Source organism: Zootoca vivipara, chromosome 2, assembly GCF_965207765.1.
Source record: "Zootoca vivipara chromosome 2, rZooViv2.hap1.1, whole genome shotgun sequence".
Taxonomy (NCBI): domain Eukaryota; kingdom Metazoa; phylum Chordata; class Lepidosauria; order Squamata; family Lacertidae; genus Zootoca; species Zootoca vivipara.
In genome coordinates, this window is record NC_142584.1 from 31133410 (window position 1) to 31152538 (window position 19129).

The 19129-nt window shown below is 44.2% G+C and overlaps 1 protein-coding gene across 2 annotated transcripts in view; it reads right to left on the reverse strand.

The window, feature by feature from the left end:
* Positions 1–19129, reverse strand: part of HID1 (HID1 domain containing) — a 44536-nt gene that overhangs the window by 4512 nt on the left and 20895 nt on the right. For both annotated transcript variants that reach the window (XM_035104414.3, XM_088661531.1), the window contains exons 5-17: positions 18325–18431; positions 17513–17626; positions 14932–15154; positions 12966–13022; positions 12712–12852; positions 11785–11875; positions 11043–11194; positions 10539–10617; positions 7006–7170; positions 5631–5858; positions 4288–4421; positions 2108–2188; positions 997–1088 (exon numbers count right to left, since the gene is read on the reverse strand). In XM_035104414.3, coding sequence (XP_034960305.1) covers positions 997–1088; positions 2108–2188; positions 4288–4421; positions 5631–5858; positions 7006–7170; positions 10539–10617; positions 11043–11194; positions 11785–11875; positions 12712–12852; positions 12966–13022; positions 14932–15154; positions 17513–17626; positions 18325–18431 — 1664 coding nt within the window. The remainder of the gene's footprint in view (positions 1–996; positions 1089–2107; positions 2189–4287; positions 4422–5630; positions 5859–7005; positions 7171–10538; positions 10618–11042; positions 11195–11784; positions 11876–12711; positions 12853–12965; positions 13023–14931; positions 15155–17512; positions 17627–18324; positions 18432–19129) is intronic.

The window sequence follows — 19129 nt, forward strand, 5'->3', positions numbered from 1 at the left end:
CGCCCGCGCTGGGCGCCACAACCCCAGGACGTGCACCATGCCCCTGCGGATGGCACACCCTGCCTCCAGGACACGCACCATCATGAAGCTCCGCCACTGATTGGTCCAAGCTTTTACAATACACTAAGGGGCTAAATTACATATAACGCCGGAGCTCTGCGTCAGGAGGTCCAAGGCAATGTCTTTTTTTGTAAAAGCAACCATACATTTACAGTTGAGGTCAGGCACAGGGGGTGAAGGTATAACCCTTCCTACAGGTGATCTGAATGGGGGCCACAGCACATGGAGAAAGGCTCAGTCTCCTACAAACCCCACTCCACCCTCACCCCTTGCAGTTCCAGTCTAAAACTGGACCCCTTGGCTCATTTTACAATTTGGAAGCTGCAAAATTAGTGCAGAGCCCCATATTACAAATACACTGAGTCAATAAAGATGGCCTTCTCTCTGATGTTTGGGACTGCATGTATACTTTGGGTAAGGTAAAGGTAAAGGGACCCCTGACCATTAGGTCCAGTCGTGACCGACTCTGGGGTTGCGCGCTCATCTCGCATTATTGGCCGAGGGAGCCGGCGTATAGCTTCCAGGTCACGTGGCCAGCATGACAAAGCCGCTTCTGGCAAACCAGAGCAGCACATGGAAACGCCGTTTACCTTCCCGCTATAGCGGTTCCTATTTATCTATTTGCATTTTGACGTGCTTTCGAACTGCTAGGTTGGCAGGAGCTGGGACCAAGCAACGGGAGCTCACCCCGTCACAGGGATTCGAACCACCGACCTTCTGATCAGCAAGCCCTAGGCTCAGTGGTTTAACCACAGCGCCACCTGGGTCCATACTTTGGGTAATTATTGCCAAATTTGATATTATCCAAACTCCTATAGAAAAGTGAGCAGAGGGCATGTCCTGATCATCACAGTAATGACTTCTTTATAAATCATATCACTTTACAACTCCCCTCTGCCCCCGCCCCCAAATATTCAAAGGACCATAGACACTTACTTGTCAATGCAAATCTTCTCTACCTGGGGGACCAAGACCTGTAACAGCCGCATGATTGTCTGTAGGGGCAGCTTTGACTTCCAAGATACGACCTACAAAGAAAAGGAGTAGAAGATAAAATCAGTGATTTTGAACAACTCAGAGAGCATACAGATGAACATTTTCATGAAGAATATGTCAAGCATATCAAACTAGGTTGTCCTTAACAGGAACAGGAACATTAGAGCATGCACCTACAAACTATAAGAGAATTAAATCTTCAAACATAACCACACAAGCTCTGAACACTGTAGGTTTCTGAAAGAAGAGTACAGTGGTACCTTGGTTCCCGAACGGATAAGTTGATGAACAAATGAGCTCCTGAACGCCGCAAACCCAGAAGTAAGTGTTCCGGTTTGTGAACGTTTTTCAGAAGCTGAACGTCCGTTTCTGCTGTCGGCATTGTTTCCGGGGCCAATCAGAAGGTGTGCCTTGGTTTTCAAACATTTTGGAAGTCGAATGGACTTCCAGAACAGATTGAGTTCGAGAACCAAGGTACCACTGTACTCTGTCCCTACAAAGACAGAGAAAGCCACAGGCCACCACAGGGATAAATCCTCGTCATTTAAAATGAACACGCAGCAACCCACCCTTCCACAGACGGAAAGAATAACGTATACTTAAAAGCTAAGAAAGACTGCTTAACTATTAATAATTTTGATATATTAAAAGCTTTTTATCGCATGTAGTGTGCAAAGTTCATTATAATTCCTGCTTCATTAAGCAATGAAGGGAGCAATGGAGCAGGACCAGAAACTATAGTGATCCCCAATGAGGGATGAAAAGTGTAGCACCTGCTTGCTGTTCTTTGCAGTGTCTCTCTGCTCAGGTCCAGGTGGCAGTAGAATGCTGCTTCATCACTTTGGAACAAGCACACATCCCATTCCCCCCCCCCACTGCATCACACTTGCTGTAAAAAGGGCTCAGGGTGGGCATCTGCTCTAATGCACATAGCATTTTACTTAATCACCGCCTGTTTACTTTAACTGACTAGGAGCAGCCCCAGTTCAGCTCCTGCTGAATCAATAGGGAGTGCGAGGAAAAGGAATCATGGAGCACAGACTCCTCTCACCCATTCAGGAGTTGGATTCCACTGCCCAACAGAGGATGCACTGGACAGACGCCGTCGTTCTCGCCGGGGCTGCAATGATTCCTGAGGAAAAGGGACACAACCATATCCCTTAACAACTTATCTGCACCACACTACTGCCTGACTAATGCTGCCTGACAATTTGCAAATGCAAATTTCCCCAACACATTCCTTTTCATTAACTCTGGGTTTTTTACTGCAGTTTTTCACCTTTGGAGGTTAACCATTCCAGATGGGCAGAGCAATCAATGCCCCTGATTTGCTGTGCTGAAGAGGGTTTGGATGAGGTAGAGAGGTCCCTCCACCCAGGCCTGCAAAAGTCTGCTGGCCTCTTCCAGAGGAGGAGCTCAACCAGCAAGAAGTACCCAAAACTGTGAGCGGAATCTATTGCTGGTGGTAATCCTACAAGCGGAAGGCAGCAGAAATTCTAGAAACAGGGCATGGGGTGGGTGGGTAGGGGGAGAGAGCTGAGCTGGCACAGGATCCAGTAGATCCTGAGCTAGCCCTGCTACTGTTATAGAAACGGACCCAATCCAGGCCTCTTCCCAGTGCCAGTCTGTGAGCTGGCGCAGCATCCCCACTTTCTGCCTTAGATGGTGTGGGCAGTCCCCACCTCCCTTGACCAGGGGCTTGTATTCTTCACCTCTAAGGTCAAGAAATCTAGCAGCTGTGTCTTAACATGCATCATGGATGTTCACTGACTATACTGAACCAAATTTGTTACTAGGAGACCTTCAGCTCCTGTGTAGGGCCTTTGTGCTGGACATAAGGCCACTCTACACTTAAGCCTCAATAAAAGCACCTCTACAGGACAAAGCTGTAGTGTAGCATCCACTTCCAAGTACGTGTAAGTGGGCAGTTGCAAAAACTCCTCACTGATACCCTTCATCTGTGGAAACACTACACTGAGCTCTAAACCAACAGAAGTGCAATGCTGCTTATCTGGAAGCAAACAAGGTACAAGATGACCTGAGTCTCTATCTTTTTTTGCCTCCAGGATTTATTTATTGTCACCATATAGTGATAACACAATCCAGCATTATTTACAGGCACATTAACTTTATGGTATGTAGATTCACGGACACCCCCAATAAAGTTTCCACAAATAAATCCATGAAAATACCTGTTTGGGGCCCCTGTTCATGCCCTCCTCCACCCCCAGAGCATGAGAACCTTAACCCCGTCATCAGCAAATGTCCACAAAGCTGACATTTTAAGAGGTTATTGCAGCATAATTCTATACGATCTACACAACAATGTGTCAAATGGAGATACTTGCTAGATTTGTCCCGCTGATAAAAGAATTACTCAGGTTTAAAGTATGGATCTGAAATGCCACCAGCTTCTTTGTAGATGAGAAAAATGCAGACTCCTAACTGCAATATGTAAGAAACCCATTTTGAATCACCTCATTTTCTACACACACACAAGCACTTTACCAAATGTGCTTTAGTGGATTTAATGCCAAGGGCAACAATGTCCTTGAACTGCATCAAGGATAGCACTAGATCAGTGGATCCTAAACTCCCCCTTCCTGCACCTTCCCCAGACCACTTGAAAATGGCCGAGAGATTTAATGGACCACTTAATGATTTTTCTGCCTGCTGTAGAAATTGTAATGTGCTATGCTAGATGGTTTTCTAAATGGTGTTTTCATTATTTCTTTTATTTCTTATAAGCGGTATTAAAATTTTAATTCTATGGAATTCAAATTATAATGCAATCATAGAATTGTAGAGTTGAAAGGTACCCCCAACGGTCATCTAGTAAAATCCCCTGCAATACAGGCATCTCAGCTAGATCATCCATGACCAATGGCCACCCAACCTCTGCTTTAAAAGCTCCACAAAGGAGAATCCACCGCTTTTTCTTGTACAATAAAATACAACATGAGAAATAATAGGCGCAACAACAATACCATTAGATATCATTAAGAATGTTTAAGAAGATGGATGTGCAGTCTCTCCTCTTCAACCGCAAATCCGTAGACACACCATCGGAATGAAGCTCATGGTTGTAGGACCATAGTTTGAGAACCCCTACCCCAGATGCTGTTATTCAGTACAGTACCCGTATTACAACTACAGTACTGTACTAGCTATGCAAGTTTAGACAATAATAATCAGAATGTGTCCAAGCCCAAGAGCAACATGTAGTCGTACCGCACTCCAAGATTCTGTATCACTGATTACACCAGGGGGGCTGCCTTGCGCTGCAGACTGTGCAGACTCTGGCTCCAGGGAGCGCATCGTCCCATCCTCAGACACCTGGGCTTTCTCGGTGAGCTTGTCAATACCTGAATTTGGAAGACAGCATTAAGAGGAAACCAAGCAAGGCTCGGAGGCGGTCAACAATATAACTTAGACTAAATGTCACAACTCCCACTACTTGCCTTTCTGTTAAGTACGTTCTTCTTGCTTATGTTTAAACCGACATATCAAGACATATACATGTGACATTCGTTTTAACATGCTGTTGTAGGAATTTCCCCACCCCACCCCACTGAATCTCACACACACACATTTCCACATGACTATCGAAAGGGGGACTTGGGAGCCATAATCCTCTAAGCCTTACTACACAGGCTCTGCCAACTGGATATTTCCCCATCAATGGTGCCAGACTGCTAGCCATCTCATTCACAATGGAAGACTCCTCCGAACAAAAGACAGTGATCAACTCTTAGGAAACTGTTAGGAGGACTAGGAGAGGTGTCAAAGGTGCTCAGATTTCTACCTTGAACCTTGAACCCTCCCTTTTTGTGAGGTATTGATTATATAGCTGTGATGTAGGAATGATGTATTTTGGGGGTGTTTCTTGGTGATGGGAAAACTGATAAAAGTGGAGGTTCTCTTTTGTTCTGGGTCTCCATCTTGCTTCACCTTGTTGCAGGTGGGGCCCATCGCGACAGTAGTTTTCTTTAATAAAGACCAAACCTACTGGCTGCTGTTTTGCTCTGATATTCTTGGCTGGAGTCTTATTTTGTCCAAGGGAGCCCTTTGTCCAAGGGAGCCCTTTGTCCAAGGGAGATTTCCAGTAACACATGCAATCGTATTTTATAACGTATATTTTTAACTGTTGGTTTTGTTTTGAAATTTTTAAGGCTAACATCTGATTTTATCGGTAACTTTAATGTTATATAAATATTGTTACATAATTTCCCACCACTCTTTCCAGAGCAGAAAGCACCTCTTTCTAGAAAAAGGAGAACTATGATGGGGGGTGGGGTAGGCAAGTTCCCCGATAATTGAATTAAGCTTAGAGACTAGGAAACCAAGAATTGAACATTTGATCATTTGTGGGCAGCTACAAAACAGCCCAGTTCAAATGAGGGTTCTATGGCAATATCCTGGCTGACAAAGCCATTTCATAACATGGAGCTTAAGTTATTTCCCTAAATGATCTTTGTCATCAGGAAAGACATCAAAGATTGATCCAATTCATTATCTTGAATTGAACTTACAATTTATTTAAGCAACTATACAACAATAAAGGTTAGACTGACATGGAGTTGCTACCAAGCTGGCCTTTAGTGTCCCAGGCTCAGCAGGTGCAGCTGGTCGAGATCCTTCCATGGACACTCCGTCTTGAGAGTTGGTGCGAGATATAGGTTCGGGAGCTTTCTTTTTGCGCTGCAAAGCTCTCTGAATGGACTGCAAGTCAGTAGGCAGATTGGCCAGCTGATGGAACACATTTCGCTTGCGGATAATGGCATAGACCAAGTTGGAATTGCCTAGGAAATCACAGCAGCAGAAGGGAGAAAAAACCACGATTAAGTAATTTTATTTGCAGGGTGTGGGGAGTGAAAAAGACCTACAAATAAGCCTGGGAGGCTGTATGCTACTTACAGTCCTGTATCAAGAACATCTTTCCTTACTTTCTTCTATCTTACCTCTAGGAACAATGACCGTTCCCCATATAAAAGGGGTGTGCATTTTGCACGGTCATGCGTAGCACCCTGGGAGCCTCAAGCAGCCCCCAGCAGTTCGGAGGCTGGCACCACCTTCCCGGGCTGGATACCTGTGGTCTCCACCCACCCACACAGCCAGTCATCCAATCTGGCCAGGGGAGGTGTTGCCAGGGTGGGATTGGCCAGGTAGGAGGAGGTAACCATCCAGTGCCCACAGCAGAAGGCGAGACATACCTGGGAAGCAGTCGGCGGCTCCAGAGCTTTCCCACCCTCCACTCCCAAAAAATTAATGCTTACATTGCAGGCCAATTTTAATCCCCTAGATTTAGAACGTCATCTGGGGTTTGGGGGGTCTCCGCCTGACCGCGCAAGATCTCGTCCACAAAGCAAAATCACAGTTCTTGGGTTGTTTACTCCCTACCAAGACACTTACTCTACATCAGCTAGGGCAGGACAAAGTCTTTGGCACAATGAAGAGCACATGGAATTGTCAGCAGCAATAGGACTATGAGTGCTTGGGTATTTTCTCAGGAGAAATTTCAACAGGGTACCCAATTGGCAATGCTAAGAAATGACTAAAGATCAATAACAGAGCAGAAGGAAGTGGAAGCCTAGTGAGCAGCATGCAGGATCTGGACTTGAATTTGCTTTCTTACTTGGCTACCAACTTACTGAGACTTTGGCCTAGTCACTGCTCTCAGCCTTGGTGCCCAGTGCATAAAATGGAAGCTATAGTGACAAGGATCAAAAGCAGTATTAGAAACTGGGATAGAAAAGCTGGGAGTCAAATGGCTTCTGGAACCTGGGTTGTGGGTGCCAAAACAAAATGTCTAGTCGCCACTGTGGGGGTGGGGGGGGGGCGACAACACTTTTTATTATTACTATAGTTAGAGTAATACATTTTCTTCATTCTTGGCATAAGTAATCAGAAAGGGGTATGGGGCCGGCTTATTGTTTAGCAGCTACTCACCATCAAACTGATATTGAATGATATTATTGAAAACTTCCAGCAAAAAGAAGACAAGGTGGTGGTTCTGGACAGTGGAGAAGAGGAACCAGGTGGTTGAAAAAGCTTCCAACAAGTGCAGCAGTTTGTTAGCAGCTACCATGGAAAGAGACTTCAAGTACGGAGATACTGGAAGAAGGGGAAAAGAAAATTAGGGTGACAGTAATTCCTATATGATTGCTTATCTTCGGCATACATGGCACTTTAACAGAGAGAGAGAGAGAGAAGAGAGAGAAGTATCTAAATTTTAACAGTGGGGAAGGATCATGGGGCAGGTAAAGACAGCAAAGGATGGATGTGAACAAATGTTATCATACATCCTAAATTACTGCAGGGCGTGAGGATTAAGCCAAAGGCTTCACAGTAGGGGTGAATTTTGGGGAGGCACCTATTTACTAGTTCACTCAGTCTTTTGTGATGTTTGGGTCACAGTTGTAACAGGGAGCAATGTAAAACCTTAAATAAAAATAAAGAAGTTTACATCTAATTCTAGGAAAAGGTGAAGCAGGAAACTTTGTTGAAGTTTGCCTCATATCTTGAAAACTAGTTTAGGGGTTTTATGTATGTTCCATACATAAAATGTAAGGATGTAAGGATTTAGATTTGGTGGACAGAGATATGTAAGGATTTAGATTTGGTGGACAGAGTGCCTGAAGAACTATGGATGGAGGCTCGTAACATCATACAGGAGGCAGCAACGAAAACCATCCCAAGGAAAAGGAAATGCAAGAAAGCAAAATGGCTGTCCAACGAGGCCTTACAAATAGCGGAGGAGAGGAGGCAAGCAAAATGCAAGGGAGATAGGGAAAGATACAGGAAACTGAATGCAGATTTCCAAAAAACAGCAAGGAGAGACAAGAGGGTCTTCTTAAATGAGCAATGCAAAGAAATAGAGGAAAACAATAGAATGGGGAAAACCAGAGATCTGTTCAAGAAAATTGGAGATATGAAAGGAACATTTCGTACAAAGATTACCATAATCAAGGACAAAAGTGGTAAGGACCTAACAGAAGCAGAAGACATCAAGAAGAGGTGGCAAGAATACACAGAGGAATTATACCAGAAAGATATGGAGGTCTCATACACCCCAGGTAGTGTGGTTGCTGACCTTGAGCCAGACATCTTGGAGAGTGAAGTCAAATGGGCCTTAGAAAGCATTGCTAATAACAAGGCCAGTGGAAGTGATGATATTCCAGCTGAACTATTTAAAATTTTAAAAGATGATGCTGTTAAGGTGCTACACCCAATATGCCAGCAAGTTTGGAAAACTCAGCAATGGCCAGAGGATTGGAAAAGATCAGTCTACATCCCGATTCCAAAGAAGGGCAGTGCCAAAGAATGCTCCAACTACCGCACAATTGCACTCATTTCACACGCTAGCAAGGTTATGCTTAAAATTCTACAAGGCAGGCTTAGGCAGTATGTGGACCGAGAACTCCCAGAAGTGCAAGCTGGATTTCGAAAGGGCAGAGGAACCAGAGACCAAATAGCAAACATGCGCTGGATTATGGAGAAAGCTAGAGAGTTCCAGAAAAACGTCTACTTCTGCTTCATTGACTATGCAAAAGCCTTTGACTGTGTCGACCACAGCAAACTATGGCAAGTTCTTAAAGAAATGGGAGTGCCTGATCACCTCATCTGTCTCCTGAGAAATCTCTATGTGGGACAAGAAGCTACAGTTAGAACTGGATATGGAACAACTGATTGGTTCAAAATTGGGAAAGGAGTACGACAAGGTTGTATATTGTCTCCCTGCTTATTTAACTTATATGCAGAATTCATCATGCGAAAGGCTGGACTAGATGAATCCCAAGCCGGAATTAAGATTGCCGGAAGAAATATCAACAACCTCAGATATGCAGATGACACAACCTTGATGGCAGAAAGCGAGGAGGAATTAAAGAACCTTTTAATGAGGGTGAAAGAGGAGAGCGCAAAATATGGTCTGAAGCTCAACATCAAAAAAACCAAGATCATGGCCACTGGTCCCATCACCTCCTGGCAAATAGAAGGGGAAGAAATGGAGGCAGTGAGAGATTTTACTTTCTTGGGCTCCTTGATCACTGCAGATGGTGACAGCAGTCACGAAATTAAAAGACGCCTGCTTCTTGGGAGAAAAGCAATGACAAACCTAGACAGCATCTTAAAAAGCAGAGACATCACTTTGCCGACAAAGGTCCGTATAGTTAAAGCTATGGTTTTCCCAGTAGCGATGTATGGAAGTGAGAGCTGGACCATAAAGAAGGCTGATCGTCGAAGAATTGACGCTTTTGAATTATGGTGCTGGAGGAGACTCTTGAGAGTCCCATGGACTGCTAGAAGATCAAACCTATCCATTCTTAAGGGAATCAGCCCTGAGTGCTCCCTGGAAGGACAGATCGTGAAGCTGAGGCTCCAATACTTTGGCCACCTCATGAGAAGAGAAGAATCCTTGGAAAAGACCCTGATGTTGGGAAAGATTGAGGGCACTAGGAGAAGGGGACGACAGAGGACAAGATGGTTGGACAGTGTTCTCGAAACTACGAACATGAGTTTGACCAAACTGCGGGAGGCAGTGCAAGACAGGAGTGCCTGGCGTGCTATGGTCCATGGGGTCACGAAGAGTCGGACACGACTAAACGACTAAACAACAACAACATGTATGTTCCATAAAGGGAAAGGCAAATTGCAGTGCCTCGTTACACAGGGTTCCATAGCTGTTACCTTCAGAATTAGGAGATATGTGCTCCATATGGGGCCTTGTAAAATAAAGGAAATCTGATCAGACACTACTTTAGCCTTTAAGATACTCTTATTGTGTTTTTAAAATTTGTTAAAATGGTATTTGGAACAAAATCCTGTAACAAAGGTGCAGGATACAAGAGCTAGTAAAGAAAAATTAAGTCATTTATGAAAAAGGCAGCTCCAAAAAATTCTACAGGTTTCCTTTAATATGAAACAAATCTTGATTCTAAGTCACTGCATATTGTTACGGAAGGAAGCTAATGCCATCTACTGCAGTGGAGACGGTATTGCGCCATTTCTCCAGCTCCACATAAAATTACTTTGATGCTTATTGTACAGATTGACACAAATTACCGTAGGATGTGTCTCAAACGAGAGCACTCACAATGGTCTTCTCCGACTGAGTTTAAGGAACTAGAATGAAGATTTCCAGAAATAACATCTGCATATATTGGGTGGCATCCAACTAAACAGTTCCACGACTAGCGCAAGCTCTTTTGGCTGCACAACATAACTTCCCCTCCCTCTTCTCTCGCCATGAAGTTGATTTAAGGGGACACAGAGGAGGGAAGGGAAGGTTAGCTCCACCACATGCCAAAACCCAACAATCTGTTTTGCAGGATACCAGCAGCTGTCTGCTCCTTCAGACGTAGAGAGAAACGCTGCTGGACTATTATAGTACCAAAGGTTTCTTTTGTGGGGAGTTTGTTGATTTAAACATAAATCTCCATAACTAAGCAAGCGTTGCAATGCAGTTCACTCTGGCAGCTCACCATTCACAATGATAGTAAGGAGGCAGTCAAAGAGGGGCTGCAGCCTCTGGTGCCCACTGGTGATGATCTTATGAAAGACCTGGAACACAGAATGAAAGTGGCAATGAACAGGTGCAGACAGAATTATCATGTTACTCCTGTGCTGGCTTTTCCCACCACTGAAGGACAAATGTAGCATGTGAAATTCTTTAAGTCGACCATGAAGCAGTTCACAAAATTCCTGCCCATTTCTCCTAAAATACAACACTTCTTATTAGCAAGACACGGGGCTCATATACACTTCCACTCGTCCTGCGTTTTCTAGGCATGGTTCTGAGCGGTGGTCTGTTTTCTCTGCCGCTTTCCCCCAGAAAACCCGGCTCTTTAGTGCTAAATTGGAATAGATAACAATCCATGGAAAACCCAATTGCCGTTTGTTCTAATTCAGCATTAAACTGTGGGTTTTCCTTGGGAAAAGGGAAGTGTGGATGACCCACAGGCATGGCTGGCAACTGCGACACTCACAATGATTAGGAGATCCGCGTGTGTCCCTGTAAATACAGGGATATCCATTGGTACTCGTACGGAGTACGGCTTGTTCAGCCGAACCCCAAAATTTCTCTCTCCACTCAGCAGCAGTAGGATGAAGACACCGATATGCATAAGCCCAACTCGCGCTGTAAAAAGAAGAACAGTGTTGACGTTCAATCAACTACAGTGGTATCTCGGGTTACAAACGCTTCAGGTTACAAACACTTCGGGTTACAGACTCTGCTTTACCTCAGGATGAGAACAGAAACCGTGCGGCAGCAGCAGGAGATCCCTTTAGCTAAAGTGGTACCTCAGGTTAAGAACAGTTTCAGGTTAAGAATGGACCTCCAGAATGAATTAAGTACATAACCAGAGGTACCACTGTAACAGAGATAACGCAAATAATTTTGTAGAAGAATCTCCTGCACATCAACTCTACTACTGTTCAGTGCAATGGTCCAAAAGAAACTTATGATCAAATAGACCCATTTCACTGTTGACACCCAAGCAGTTTCACAGGGAAAAGTGCCACAGCTCAGTGGTAGAACGTCTGCGCTGCATGCAGTTTTAATCCCCAGCATCTCCAGGCTCACATACTCTCTAGGCACAACCACTTCAGTTGAACTGGACCCAACTGAAGTTATTTCCAGTATCTGTGACTGCACAAGCAATCACAATGAATGCAGAAGCAAGCCTTATCAGCCTGAGTTCTGAGAACAGACAAGACCAAACTTACACTGATCTGCTCTGGCATCGTTCAGGAAGGAGAGAATTGGCACCAGGATATCTAAGACATCGCTACTCTTCAGCACAAAGAAGAGAAATTTCTGAAAGGGAAAGATAAAGACTTGAACGCCTTTACACAGTTTATCTACTTTACAGGTCCAGCCACGGCCCAGTGGCCCAACTGAAAGAAGCTGATGCTTCCTATGAAGATGCATCAAAGAGGAGGGATAGCATACAAACCAACAAGTTCAGAAGTGCCTGCTAGTTTTTCACTTGCTTAATGTTTTAGAACTCTGCTTTCTGCTGACTGCATTGCAGCACAAAAAGGTTAAGGAGCGAGTCCTAGTAACTCAATGAGTCTCTCTTCTAAATAGACATGGCAGGATTTGCACTGATAATCCCACATTTATTTTCATGTTAAATGTCTTGATTGAATAATGAAAAGCATGCTCTGCAAACAGTTTATTATGTGAGGAAATCAGCAAACATCTGGCACTAAAATTTCCTGTTTTCCCCCTTATAGGCTGCTTTCTGTTGGAGGCTTCTCAAGTGTCAGGTGTGCTGATTCAGCATATCTGGAACCTGAAACTCACATAAGGATTGGGTTGACACCTATGCTGATCTCTGCAAGTCCAACCAGATGCAAGCAAACCAGCAGTATTAGCAAGGATTACGTATAAGGTCCCACATAGTCACCAGTTAATGAAAGAACGATGCTAATCAGTATATTTTCCCTTCAGTGATTCCCCATTCCTGCATCTTTCAGTGCTAAACCAGCCAAGGGGGAAGGAGGTCAGGGGAAAGAGGAGAACTGCCAACTAGGTAACACACACATCCCTAGTTGCTATCACTAATATTCCCTTATTCAATTGCTTGCTTTCAGCAGGCACAGATCTCTCCCCCTCTTGATTCTTTGGCAGACCCAACAGATGTGCACCTTGTTGAAATCACAGAGTTTCCAGAAGAGAACCAGGAGCTCCTGGTGGAACTGAATCTTCTTGGTAGAGTTTGGCAGGTAGGTTTGGACCAGTGGGTTGGAGAGTAGACGGGCCACTCCTTTCAGAATGAATTGAAAATCCTTCCAAAAAAAAGATAATGTAAATGGAATAAACAAGTCCTGTCAACAAAGATAATGTAAATAGGCTCAAGGCTAGCCCAGTAAGTAGTCAAAAGAAGAATATGGCACAATACCTCTTCTCTGTGTATCCTGGACAGGTAATTGACAAACAGGTTGTCTGGTCCCGGAGGCTGCATTAAAAGGAAGTTGAGATAGCACATCTCAGCATTTGCATTGGTAATTAAGGGCATATAAAAAGTTATTTGCATTCTCCGGCAGCTGACATTTTCACCAAATTGTCAGAAAATTCTAATATTTATTTGACAAATTCACTCGGTTAGGGATCAGTGATACACAGAACAGGATTTGGTACAAAAGTGCTTCCATTCATAGAATTTAGCAGCAAGCCAAGTGATACACCTTCCATTTTGAGGATGCAACATACAGTAGTGCTGCTGCCCAAAGTCAATGCTTAGCATCTATAGACTAGGCTACTTACTTTACTTATTATATAGGGAATGCTATTAACTCTAAAAAATTGACTTGCACACAAAAATAGGAAGTGGTTCCCAATACTACTATTGATAGCATGCAAGGTTTTAATTGTCACACAAAGATTTCTGCTTGGAGTGGAAAGCTCTGCAAAGTTAGAAGGCTTGCAGTAATTTTCCTATAAAATGGATTACCTCTGCTAACACCCAACAATTTCAAATTCTGACTCTTATATTCAGGGGCAAGCTACATGTTACATGCACATGCAAGCCCCAACACTATTTAAGAAGAGCAACTTCTCAGTGGGGTTGTTTTAGTTTTCACCCCTTTTTCCTCAGGCCATTTCCCCCCCCCATTCCAAATCACACTCCTGAAGGGAGCTAGAAGCAATTCCCTCCCTGACATCCCCAGGGCCGCACAGGGGAGGAACAATGGAGGATGTGTGATTTGGTTTGGGGGGGGGGGGAATGACTGTAAAGGGGAAAGGCATAAGCCCTCCCCCTTCCCCCACCTCCAAAGCTGATTTCCTTTCAACACTAATGACATTGGGGTTTCAGTTTGCCCTACAGAACAGTATGAACTGCAATACTTTTCAGATCATTCTTAGTACAAAGTATGTAGGGACAGACAGCTGAAAGCATTCCCAGATTTGAAGACTGAGCATCAGTTTGGCTCAAAAGGAGTGTTTTAGTACAAAGATGACCTTCCCCTCCAATAAAGACCAGTTAGCTCCTTCACCTGAGCAAGAAAAGGAAGGGCTAGAGTGATTCTTTCACCTCTGCTCATTTTGAGAGCGAGCATGGGATAAAAGCAGAGTGAAACCAAAACAATCACGTTTGCTACAACCGCAGTGTGTGAAATGCCCTGAAACGAGTTAGTTAGTATGCACATTAATTCAGGTCAGGGATTCAGAAGAAGTTAGTTCAGTATTAAGGAGAAACAAACGCACCACTAAGCTCTTAGGATGATGGGGAGTTCATGTCTCAGATTTACCACAATTACTACAATTGTCTCTTAGCAAAAGACAGGTTGAAAAGAGGTTTTTAAAAACCCAGCTGGACTCTAGAAAACAGCACTATATTGAAGTATGCACTACTGAGAGAGGGCAGACTACTCAAACGTCAGTGGAAGTCAGTCATCCCGCTACACATTGTGGTGAATTTATGATATATACATATTAGTTTTTGAACTTCCCTTTGTGAATTTATTGGGCTTTTTGACAGGGACAAATCAATTTACCTGTTTGCTCAAAGACACCACCTGATCTTCTCCCAAAACCCAAACTACATGTTGCATACAAACTCTCTCCCCATGCTCATCTGCAACAAAACTGTCTCCCCCCCCCCAAAAAAAACTACTTCAGGCCCTTCAGCCTGACCAAAAAGACTCCTGTGTGAGTCTGGGCAATTTTTGAGACTGGTCTCATGATAGACACATACAGAAAATACAGAACACGGGAACACAAAAAATTCCAGCTGGAGAGTTACTCTTTGAGGTGTATCAATTTTATAAATAAAATAAATGAGTGTGTTCCCACGAACTTCTCTAGAAATGGAAGCCATCCTCCCCTCAGTAGAAGAAACACAGCTAAACCTGGGAGCAACTCACATCAGCATCATCCATGACTGTTCCAGTGGTAGTTCCATCTACTGTGGGGCTGGAGCTGGTGGAAGTGTCATAGTCCAGGGTGACTATCAAGACTTGGGCAGCCTGCTCCACCAGGGGTTCACGATAGTCCGAGAAGAGTAAGTGGTTATATGGGATCCCATAGCCCACTGGATCATAAGCACAGACGATATTCAAGAGGGAAGTGAACAGTGGAAGCGCATGCCTAGAAGAGGATCCAACATGCTCAAGAAGTTGCACCGGCGATGAAAAACTCTTCAAAGCTTTCCAAAGGCAGCCATACTTTCTATAAGGTGTGCATTCTGTTAGCATTGATTCGCTACTATGTGAAAGGGTAGAAACCTGTATGCCTCAGGGACAGCATGGATCAGTGAAAGGGGGGGGAAAGACACTTACTCTGAGGCATCGTCTGATATTTTAGATTACAGTGGAACCTCGGTTTACGAACGCGATTCGTTCCACGGAGGCATTCGTAAACGGAGGCATTCACTCCCCGAAGGCACGCTTCTGCGCATGTGCGAAGTGCCGATAGAGCGCTTCTGGGCATCCGACGCCGTGGAACCCGGATGTAAACACTTCCAGGTCCGCGGCGTTCGTAAACGGAGGCATTCGTAAACGGGACTGTTTGTAAACCGAGGTACCACTGTATTCTTCCTAGCCATCTAGATAAATGAAGCATTATTCCATAAGTGTGTCAACATAAACTTGAATTGAACCATTATAACCCATAGGTAAAGGTAAAGGGACCCCCGACCATTAGGTCCAGTCGTGACTGACTCTGGGGTTGCGGTGCTCATCTCGCGTTATTGGCCGAGGGAGCCGGCGTACAGCTTCCAGGTCATGTGGCCAGCATGACAAAGCCACTTCTGGTGAACCAGAGCAGCATACGGAAATGCCATTTACCTTTCCGCTTGGAGCGGTACCTATTTACAGTGGTACTTCGACTTACGAAGACGATCCATTCCGCGGCCATCTGCGTAAGTCGAAGTCTTCGGTAGTCGAAGCGTTGCTTCTGCAAAGGCGCATAACGCGCGTGTGACAAAAAGACTTCCGGGGTTGTCGACTTCGGAAGTCGAAACCTTCGGAAGTCGAATTGTTCGGTAGTCGAGGTACCACTGTATCTACTTGCACTTTGACATGCTTTCGAACTGCAGGAGCAGGGACCGAGCAACGGGAGCTCACCCCGTTGTGAGGATTCGAACTGCCGACCTTCTGATTGGCAAGCCCTAGGCTCAGTGGTTTAACCCACAGTGCCACAGCTGTAATAAAAATAAAATATTATTTCATCCCTACTTAAGTGCCGCTATCATACCAACCTTCTACTTTATAAAATAGTTGGGCAAAGTGCTTGTGACATCACTAGCAATATGCAATTAAAACATACCCTATCCCTTTTTTAAAAAAACATTTTCTCAAAGCAATTTACAACAGACAATAAAAAACAGCACCCACTCATATACCATGCAATTTTATGAGCGTAAAGGAGTTTATTCGTTTTCCTGCTTTAGAGAGACGTTCCTCCTGCCATGGTAACAGGCAGTGAAATGCTCTTATTGCTCTCTCTCTCTCTTTTTTTAAGGGCAGTGGGGAAAGAAGCGGACATCAACAAAACTACCTCTTTCGTAGACAACGAAGGGCTGCCTTTTGTTTTGTTCTAATTCTCTGATGCTACACACTCTTCCTCTCCAACACTGCTTTGTGTGCATGACTAAGTCTTTTTTTAAGTGGCACAAGACTTACTTACACACTTGGCACTTGTTCCCTTCCATTACATGGGGACAGAAATAGCACTGTCACTGGAGCTTGCTCCACCACAGTACTAAGAATAAAAAAACACCATTTTGAATCATCTGCAAAGGCAGGCATAAAAAAAAGCTGCCAGCAACTCATTTTATCACATCAACTGATGTAGCAAAAGAAAAGCGATACCACTCAGCTCAGGAGTGTTGGTTGGATAAATCCAGTCATATTCTAGAGTCGGCGCTTAAGCCTTTTGAAAGGCAGAAGACTGCAAGAGATGGACACCAGAGGGCAGGCATTCACCAGCAATCAATCCAGGTATAACCAACAAGGTACAGTGGTCAAGAATATTTGAAGCCACAATTGGAAACCAATATAGAAAGTCCACCCGGTCTACTTTCTTATACAGTACTTCAGAAATTAGAGTACAGTAAACTTCAACTTCCAGTACGAGGCGTAGAATATATCACCTATTTGGGCAACGTGTGTGAGTTGTAAATAAACCTAGGCAAGTGTGGATAATATCCTTAAGGCAGATATAGTGAAACACCCACAAAGGGGGGGGGGGGTTGACATGCAGAAGAGAGATACCATGTCTATAGAACAGGCACCCCCAAACTCAGCCCTCCAGATGTTTTGGGACTACAACTCCCATCATCCCTAGCTAACAGGACCAGTGGTCAGGGATGATGAGCATTGTAGTCCCAAAACATCTGGAGGGCCGAGTTTGGGGGTGCCTGCTATAGAACTTCTTAGGCTAACAGATTTTGATTAAACTATATTGCTCCAAAGTATCCACCACATACAGTCAGCTACCTCTCACCTATTCTCCGTGGAGCAGAAAAACTGGACCCAGGGATTCGTGCTGCTATCTGAGGAGGGAGGCAGGTACATGACCTCTGAGAAACAAGTCAGCAGGAGCTTCAGGAGCTCTGTCCTGAAAAACACAACAGCAATAAAATCCCAGTTGCCTGAGGCTGTAAGGAATGCAGGGGGGGGAAGCTAATGGAGGGGTAGTTTCGGATTCTCTGTTACAATGTCAACTGAGCAACCTTTCACCAACCACCAGCTTAATATACATTACCGGTACTAAATGCATTTTTCTTCATGTTGGCATTTGTAAGTGGTCAATGAGTAGTTTTTTCTCTCTTATCAAATATATGCTTTTTCTAGGAGCGCTATTCCTTTAGCCATCAGGAGCCACAGGCCACATAGGCATTCTCCCAATTCACAATAAGTAGCTATTAGCATTGTGTCTTTTGTTTGGCCCTATTCCATGGAGCCCATCTAAGCAAAACAGTGACGGCGGGAAATAAAATGCAATGCCCGATGTAGCCTTTGCATTAGCACTGTTAGCTTGTGCAACTTCATATATCGATGATGCCTTGGTTTTCATATTCTATCAGAGACCATCTAGAATGCAGACTTGAATAGGGGGGGAAAACACCTCCCCATATATGAAATTAAGATTCTTAAAATGCCTTTAGTCCTAGTCTTCAATACCATAAGGTTATTAGCACCTAGCTTTCGCTCCTACAAAGAAAAGCCTATTGAGATGCTCACATTTCTGTATAGTGCCAATCATCCTGCCAGCTCTGCTTTTGTCTCTTCTGGAGTATTTTTTGATGTTCTTACCTGTTCAAATCATGGTTGTAGCTGGGCTGTGGGGAGTGAGCAAACCCAACACCAGCCTCCCAGATGTATTCACAGCTGTCAATTGCATGGATATCCTCAGCTGTGTCCTGGAAAAGAAGTCAGGAGATTAAAGATACTCATGCAAATTGGAAGTGGGATTTACTTTGTCTTTTTACTAGCAGAGGCTCCTGCTGAATCTTCCAGCTGAATGAATGGCCAGGATAACCAAGATCTGGGTAAATACCTCCTTATGCCAAGGTTCTCTTTTATATAGATTAAGAGGATCTGAGAGGTTCAAGCAGCAGAGAAGTGATATAGGGCTACTAGGGATAGACCAATCAGTCTATTTCCAGTTGGTGCTGATTTACTATGTGTTTGTTCAGAAGTCTGTTGTCTGCCCTTTTCCAAAGTTTTTTAAATCCATACAAAAATATCATGAATTCAGTTACATAATTAAATACATATTTATCACAAAATAGGTATTTATAAAATAGGTGGCGCTGTAGGTTAAACCACAGAGCCTAGGGCTCGCTGATCAGAAGGTCGGCAGTTCTAATCCCTGCGATGGGGTGAGCTCCCGTTGCTCGGTCCCTGCTCCTGCCAACCTAACAGTTTGAAAGCACGAAGTGCAAGTAGATAAATAGGTATCGCTTTGATGGGAGGGTAAACGGCGTTTCCATGCACTGCTCTGGTTTGCAGCATGACTGGCCACATGACCTAGGTATTTACGGTAAATACACAAAGCAGGATTTAACTAATGAATCCCATCAGAAGCCTGCACAAGGACTTCCACTTGTACAATAGG